This window comes from Gossypium hirsutum, chromosome A11 (assembly GCF_007990345.1).
Source record: "Gossypium hirsutum isolate 1008001.06 chromosome A11, Gossypium_hirsutum_v2.1, whole genome shotgun sequence".
Classification (NCBI taxonomy): domain Eukaryota; kingdom Viridiplantae; phylum Streptophyta; class Magnoliopsida; order Malvales; family Malvaceae; genus Gossypium; species Gossypium hirsutum.
Window position 1 is genome coordinate 20,782,652 of NC_053434.1, and position 8,409 is coordinate 20,791,060.

The following is an 8,409-nucleotide window of genomic DNA, read 5'->3' on the forward strand; positions in this document are numbered from 1 at the left end:
CTAATTTTTTTGTAAATTGTTGACATAATTATTAATAAAATATTATTTTATATTTATATATTGCATATATAAATAATTATATTTATGTAATGTAAAAATAAATTTATTTATTTATTTTTTTAATTAAATGATTAAATCAAAATTAAAATTTTAAATATATATTTAAATCACAATTTCCAAGTGTATAATTAGGTGAAATTAAAATTTATATATACAATTCTTCGTTGAATCAAACATCATTTATAATTTTGAGAATTATCCAAATTTTATTTTCAAAGTTTAGGGTATTTAGCCTACCCAACCGCCGTTAAAATCCACCCAGCTCTGCTTCTTTGCCGGACATCCAAATATTCCATTAGGAAAACCACCAAACCGAAATGCCGTGTAGGTGCGGAAGTCATTCGACCATTCGCGACGACCAGACGGGCGACCTCGTCTGCTCCAAATGCTACACCATCCTCGATTTCGACAACTACGAAGCCCAAATCGGCGGCATCACCGGTCCCACAGGCACCAATATCCACATCGGCTACGCAGGTACCGGTTCTCTCTTCTCTTACAAAGACAGGAAAATCTACCAAGCCAAAACCTTAATCCACGAATTCGCCTTGAGGCTTGACATAACTTATTCTGAAAGCGACATTACTTCTATGATCGATGAGATCACCGATGGGGAATTCGGTGAAGGCGATTGGTTTAATGTTCTAATCGGTGCTTGTTCTTATGTTGTTATGAGGGGAGATAAGAAGTTTTTTCCCGCCGCCGAGGTTGCCAAGGCTGTTGGTTGTGATATTTATGAATTAGGTAGGATGATTGCTCGTGTCGTTAAGTTTCTGAAATTGAGTTTGCCTGAGATTAGTATCGCCGGTTTGTTTGAAAGAGAATTCAATAATTATATGAATAGGAAAAATGTGGCTGAGGATAAGAAAGAGATGATGATGAAACAAGGGATTTTTTTGGTCAATTGTGCTGTCAAGTGGTCTTTGACCACAGGAAGGAGGCCTTTGCCGGTGGTGGCAGCAGTGATGGCGTTTGTTGCCGAGTTGAATGCGGTGGATGGTTTGAAGATCGAGGACGTGGCAGAGCATGTTCATGCCGTGGTGTCTACTTGTAAGTTGAGGTATAAGGAGCTCTTGGCCGCACTTGTCAGGGTTGCTCAAGTGTTGCCATGGGGTAAAGATATTTCAGTGAAAAATGTGGTCAAGTATGCACCATTTTTTATTCAGTATATGGAGCTAAAGTCGATGGAAGTGCCTGGAGGAGGAGGTGAGAGGGTTGAGCCTTTTGATATGGAAGATGTGATTAGTGAGTGTTTGCAAAAAGTTGCTGCATATGGGAATGATGAGAACCTTTCAAATGGTGATTCTCAATATTTTTGAGGTAAGGAATAGATGTGATTTTCCTACATTATCTAGTGATAATGATGGAAATAACCTTAAGCTTTCACATGAATGCTTGTCCTTGATTTATTCAACGTTTTCAAACGAGGTTGATGCTGAGAAGTTGAATGGACAAAGTGGACAGATTCATGTGCGAAAGAGAAGGGGGCTCGAGCCATATACATGTCAGGATTGGTGGAGTGGGAAATCAGAATTAAGTAAAAAGCTTCTTCTAAAGCAAATTTTGGAAAAAGAAGTAGGTTTTGATATGATGCCACCGTCTTTTATTGCCGGTTGCAAGGCAAATGAGAGGAGAAGGCAAAAGATTAAAGCCGCTAAGGTGCGAATCAATAAGATAGTGGATCCATCCTCTGCTGGTTCAGATGGTAGTGACAATCTTAACTCTTCAGAAGTTGCTTGTGGTGGGAAGAAGAGAAAGAGAAGACAAGCCAGTGAAATTGATTGGGAAGATTTTGTTATTGAAGCCCTCCTTTTGCATCGGGTTAAAGAAGAAGATATCGAGAAAGGGCATTATCGAGCTTTGCTAGGTTTGTATGTCTTTAACTCTGGGACGATATGAGAGCTTTTAGTCCAGAAGACATGTCTGAGAATCTTGCTTCTTCCTTGGACTAACTGGATTTTTGTATAGATTGTTTTGTCCACATCTGTATTTTTAGCTTTTTACAGCAACGTGAAACTTTTTGATGGAGGTACTATTGATAAAAATAGAAGGGAAATTTTGGGGCATATCTTGAATTTTAACTCTTTAACTGGGAAGAAATCCAGTCACTTATTTCCATTTTTAGTGTACCTTTTACTTTGTTTACAGTATTTCTAATAGGGAAATTTGGTATTTAGATCTTTCAAAAATAATTTAAGAGGTAAAGTTTCAACTGTAAAATTAGAAGTCATTTTTTATGCTTGTAGGAAGTACTTTGTGATAGCAAAGTGATAACCAACAGAAACTTCACCAACTAGACAATGGTCCAATATTATTATAAATAGTAATTCACCATGGTAATCAATTAAAAATAAACTTCTCAAACTACAAAATCTTCCAAGACATAAGGGACCACAAAAGTAAACATAAAGTGCTCAAAATCTGATGGATGCTATCCATCTAACACGACAAGTAATCAACCTAAAAGGCCTTTTACCCTACCATCACCAATTATGGACTACTACATAAACAAGTTGGGTTTGGAAGCCTTGTATGTTGTCTTAAGCTTCCTAGTAGGTGGCCTGACCTTCTTGAATACCAGTGGGAATTTGATCTTGGAGTTGTGAAATTGCTTGGTGCTGTCCCTCTTGCAAAGTTTTGCTGGGATAGTAGCTGTCTTGATGATTTGAATGCATGGAAACCTCACCCTGTGACGAGATGCCATCTCAGCGTACATCTGTTCAACTGCACCATTGAGAGTTGTGTCCCGGTATTCCTTGTACATGTTGTGATAACCAGTTCGACTTTGATATCGGAGCCAAATGCCGTAGTTCTTGATCTTGGTAGGGTTTTTCTCAAAAATCTACAATATAAAACATAGCATGAGAAAATATCAATATCTGTTAAATCACTAGATGTGATTCAAAATAACACTCAAGCATCTGGCTCAATGATCATAGCACAAATGTGATCCTGTTCCACCAAGAGGAAAACAAGAAGAATGCTAACTTATGATCACCAATCAAGTTTATATATATTTAGACAAGCAACCTTCATAACAATGGAACACAACTGAGCCACCCCCAGTGCACAAATGTAATGTATAAAACATTATTTTCTTCCCTGTACTCAACTGTCAACGCAGGTATATATGCATGTATGTTGTCTCCTACACAGGTATATATCAGCAGTGGTACTTGATTCTGTCCAATTAATGACCAAAGAGACAAAACTCAGCTGAATAACAAACTGCCACCTTCATTAGCAGAGTGCTTCCTTTAGATCTAAGTAAACAGATTGGTACATACATTTTTTAGATAGAATGTTGGATTCCGACTTCAAGCCCGAGCAGAAATTCACATATTTCTTTCGAAGACTATCGCTTATCCAACATGTAAATGTCACACTAAATAAAGCAACCAACTTAACTCGAGCAGCTAAAAATTCAAACTACATCCAACATACAAATGAAACACCATTTCACTTATAGGGTTTAAAACTTTCAAAAGAGATCTAAAGGACAATAAATGGTCAATACCTCATTGATTGCTAAAACTTGTCCATTGCTTTTCTTCACCTTCTTCAGCTTCCTCAGAAAATACCTAAATTTTAAAAAAAAATCAAATAAAGGGTAAAAAATAAACAAGAATAACAAATCTGATCAGCAAAATGTAATTTTACAGACCAAAACTTGGATTTGGCACGGACTTCATTGGTGGCCCAAAGCTTCATTCTGTAGATCTTAGGATGCTGATCTGCTTCTGTTGGGAGACCTCGCCCCACCACTTGGTACTGATGAAACTATGTTTTGTTTTTTCCAAATAAAAATCAAGACAAAAAATCCCATTACAGCTTTATAAAAAAAACACAAATAATGGAAATGGGTATCGATTGGTAACTTACCCTGAAAGCAACCATTTTTGTAATAAAGAAGAAGATAAGCTGCCGCTCACTGCTATGGCCCGTTCCCTGGTTTCTCCCTGTACTCTTATGGCAGCGCAGTGGTAGGGATAAAAAACCCTACCTATTCTTTCTCTATTGGCTTTTTGTGGGCTTACGAGAGTGTTGAGTGACTTGGGGGTGGAGCTGAAATCCTAGGCCCATTTAAGCCCACAAAAAGTAGGATTTGAAGCCTTTGGTTTTTGAAGTTCAAATATTTTTCTCTTTATTTCGGAAAAATATAAAAAGCACTCGCATAATTATATTTACTATTTTTTAAAATGATTTTTTAATTATTTTTAATTGAATTGGTGATTATTCACTCTTAATCAAAGAAGTTAATTCTGTATGATTTGAAACGTCTTGTTCTGGTAATAAATTGAAATAACAAAATTTAATTTCTGTTCTAATTTAAATTTCAGTCTGTTGTATCGGTGTATTTTGATTTGTACCAGTACATACTAACTCATATTGATTGGTATAAGATTTTAATATTTTAAATTTTAAAAATATCTAAAAGTATTGATATATTCAAAATGGTACAACAAAGCATACTAGTATCCGTATGTACCAATATAAAAACAACTGTACATCCACTAATACAATACTGATTATCTTACCTATAATATCAATTCAAAAGTTTAAATATATTATAAATATATATGATTAAAAATAGTTTAAATATAATATAATATGTGACATAATATGATATTGCAGTATAAATGTGCTAAAATTTATATAAAATCATTTATTAAATTATTTCAGGGTTAAATTATCAAATTTTATATAGAATTAATACTACTTTAAAAATAATTATTACACATAATAAAAATCTCATTCGCCATTGTTATAATAAAACCTACTAAATGACCAAAGCACATGTGCAATTATTAACACGATTAGTATGAATAAAAATACGGTTCAATTAATAATTTTATAATAATATTTTCATAAAAAATATAAATAAATTTAACATTAATGATATATTTGGAAATAATCTAGAAATGAGTGGAAATTGTAGATATTAGGGTTGTAATTCCAAGTTTTTATGATTATAAAGATTTTTAATTTTCCATTATGTGTTTGGCTAATAAAATATATATTTTTTGATATAAGTGTATTTTTTTTCTATGCTAACAGCCTATATTTATACTAACATCCACTTCAATTCAATATATATTTAACACGTCATGATTTAATACTTATTAACCAAATCGAATAAAATGACGGATATTCAGATCAATTTACCTTTACACCAAATACGCACTAAAGTGCTAATTAGGCATAAATACACCAATTCCACTTACCACACTTGAATACGCTTGTACCCTTAGGGTATTTGAGCAGATGATATGTTTTCGACCCCTAGAGTATTAGAGAATTGTCTCATATGTACACACATAGGGCTAAATCTCCCACCTATCAAAACAGACCCTATGGCATGCCAACTATATCTGTGACTCTATTCGACAACGTTAATAAGGCAATTATCATTGTTATTAATCATATTTCATCAACAAGCATAAATACATGTATTCAACCAACCAAATGATCACTACTCACATAATCATGTAAATACGTACCTTTCGAGTATTTTACATTATTAATGTGAAATGTGCCTTGCATTTATCAAACACGTTGTATGCACTTAAGATGAGAAATCGAAAAGGAGAAAAAAGCCATGCGACGCCCTTGGTAGCCAAGCAAGGTTGCGATGTCATGACGAGTAGGTAGGCCATGTCACAACGAGGCGATGTTTTTTGCTCAAATACAACCACGTTTTTTTACTCTCAATATGACTTATTCTCCCAATCAAACTCTATTTCCTATAAGAACATTTTAGTTATATTGGACCCATGTCCCAATACTATTTAAAGGACCTTTTGAACCCTGTTTAGTAGAATCAGACTTGCATTATATATCTCTTGTGTGAGATTTGTTAAAGAGTTTTTAGGGAGAGCTTTTGTAGTTAGCATATTTAGTTTTTTTTAGGGATTTGTTCTTTGTGTTCGGGTTGAATACTTTCCATCGTTATAGTTTTTATTTGCTGCTTAGTGAAAAGCTGAAGCCTCATTTGCCCATGGTTTTTTATCCCTCGGCGAGGGTTTTCCATGTAAATATTTGTGTTCATTCATCTCTACTTTTACTATATTATTGCTCATTCGGATCAATCCCTAACAAATTGGTATTAGAGCTTGGTTCAGCTTTCACAAATTAACTCATTTAGGATGGCAACAATTAGATTTGATATTGATAAGTTTGATAGGATCACAAACTTCAGTTTATGGTAGGTTTGGATGACAACACTTCTAGTTTAGAATGGTCTAAAGGTCGTTATTGGTAAAAAGCTCGAAGGTATGAAAAAATCAAAATAGGAAGAGCTTGATGAAAAAACTCTATCCAGGATTCAATTATGCCTCACGAATAATGTACTATAGGAAGTACTCATAAAAAAAACAACGGTTGCTTTATGGATGAATTTAGAAACCCTTTATAGGAAAAAATTGTTGGCCAACCAATTGGTGTTGAAATAACACTTGTACACGTTTCGTATGGACGAAAGAATGTCCACTAGGGTTCACATTAGTGAGTTCATTACACTTTTGAATGACCTAAAGAACGTTGAGGTTAATATAAATAATGAAGATCAAGCTATGTTATTGTTGTGCTCTTTGCCCTTTAAGTATAAATCTTTCATGGAGACCCTAATTTATGGTAGAGGTAGACTGTCATTTGAGGATGTAAAGGGAAATTTGTTGAGTAAGGAAAAACTCGACAATGAATTAGGTTCAAGCAGCAGATCTGATAAAAAAAGCCTCGATTTTAGTTGGTTGAGGCATGCAATAGTGTAAATTAAGGTCAAAATCGAGTAACCATGATAAGAGATGCAAGTACTGCAAAAAGCTGGGTCACATAAAGGCATAATGTTATAGTTTGAGAAATAAAAATAGGAGGGCTGCCGAGAGCGGTGAGGATGAATAGCAAAATGCTGACGTAGCCAATGCTACTATGGCTGTAGAAAAAGGTGATGATTTCTTATTGGTGTCAACGAGTGAAAGCTCTAAACTTACGTCCGAGTGGGTCCAAGATTCGGGGTGTTCTTCTCACATGTGTCCCAAAAGAGACTAGTTCTCCACATACAGTTTACTTAAAGGTGGAGTTGTACATATGCGGAATGGCTCATCCTGTAAGGTTATTGGTATTGGTGTCATTCAGATTAGGATGCACAACAAGACAATCAGGACACTATTAGATGCCAAGCATGTTCCTAATTTAAAGAGAAATCTCATCTCATTGAGAAATTTGGACTTACAAGGTTATAGAATCAACATCGAGTCAAGCGACATTAAAGTGTCTCATGGTGCTCTCGTTTTGATGAGAGGTCAAAAGAATGACAATCTTTGTATTCTGCAAGGATCAACGATAAATGATAAAACTGCAAGTTCCTTGTTGGTTAAAGAGTTAGATTCGACTCAGTTGAGGCATAAACGACTTGGTCATTCAAGCGAAAAAGGTATGACCGTTCTGGACAAGAGAGGTTCTCTTTCGTGTGCAAGAGTTAGAAAAATAAAGCACTACATTCATGAGATGAAAAAATAAGTCAGTTTCGATTTAGCAGTGCACAAGAAAAAGACTAGAAGTCTTCTAGTTTCAAACTTCAAGTAGATCTTGAACTTGGTTAGAATCCTGCAAAGTTTGAGATAGGCCCATAGTTGGCTTTGGCAAATGAAGCATGATAAATATAAGTCAATGTGGAGATTTGTAGGATGTGCCTTACATTTATTAGATACGCTGTAGGCACTTAAGATGAGAATTGAAGAAGCAAAAAGCCACACGACGTTAGGACAATGCGACACCCTTGGTAGCCAAGCAAGGTTGCGACGTCATGACGAGTAGGTAGGCCACGTCATGACGAGACGATGTTTTCTGCTCAAATACAACCACGTTTTTTTACTCTCAACGGGACTCATTCTCCCAATCAAACTCTATTTCCTACAAGGATATTTAGTTATATTGGATCCACATCCCAAGCCCATTTAAAGGGCCTTTGGAACCCTGTTTAGTAGAATCAGATTTAGAGAATTAGATTTGTGTTATATATCTCTTGTGTGAGAATTGTTAAAGAGTTTTTCGGGAGAGATTTTGAATTTGGGATATTTGGGTTTCTTTTGGGATTTGCTCTGTGTTCGGGTTGAATACTCTCCATCATTATACTCTTTGTTTGTTTGATGCTAAACAAAAAGTTGAAGTTTTCTTTGCCTGTGGTTTTTTATCCCTCAGTGAAGGTTTTCCATGTAAATACTTTTGTTCATTCTTCTCTACTTTTACTATCTTTTATTTATGCGGGTCGATCCCCAACAATTAGATTACCATTTCAGAACATTTAATGAATCAAACATATATATAATATTTTATCTAACGAACTCAAAT

General features: G+C 35.0%; 1 protein-coding gene and 1 pseudogene across 1 annotated transcript; one reads left to right on the plus strand and one right to left on the minus strand.

Annotated features, from left to right (window-relative positions):
* Positions 1-258: 258 nt before the first annotated feature.
* LOC107923438 (plant-specific TFIIB-related protein PTF2-like) lies at positions 259-2,126 on the plus strand (annotated as a pseudogene).
* A 219-nt stretch (positions 2,127-2,345) lies between these two features.
* Positions 2,346-4,130, minus strand: LOC107924556 (60S ribosomal protein L18a). Its single transcript, XM_016855064.2, has 4 exons — positions 3,943-4,130; positions 3,725-3,840; positions 3,578-3,641; positions 2,346-2,902 (listed from the first exon to the last, which is right to left on the minus strand). Exons 1-4 carry the CDS (start codon positions 3,955-3,957, stop codon positions 2,561-2,563), a joined length of 537 nt encoding a protein of 178 aa, XP_016710553.1. The 5' UTR covers positions 3,958-4,130; the 3' UTR covers positions 2,346-2,560.
* Between the last annotated feature and the right edge of the window lie 4,279 nt (positions 4,131-8,409).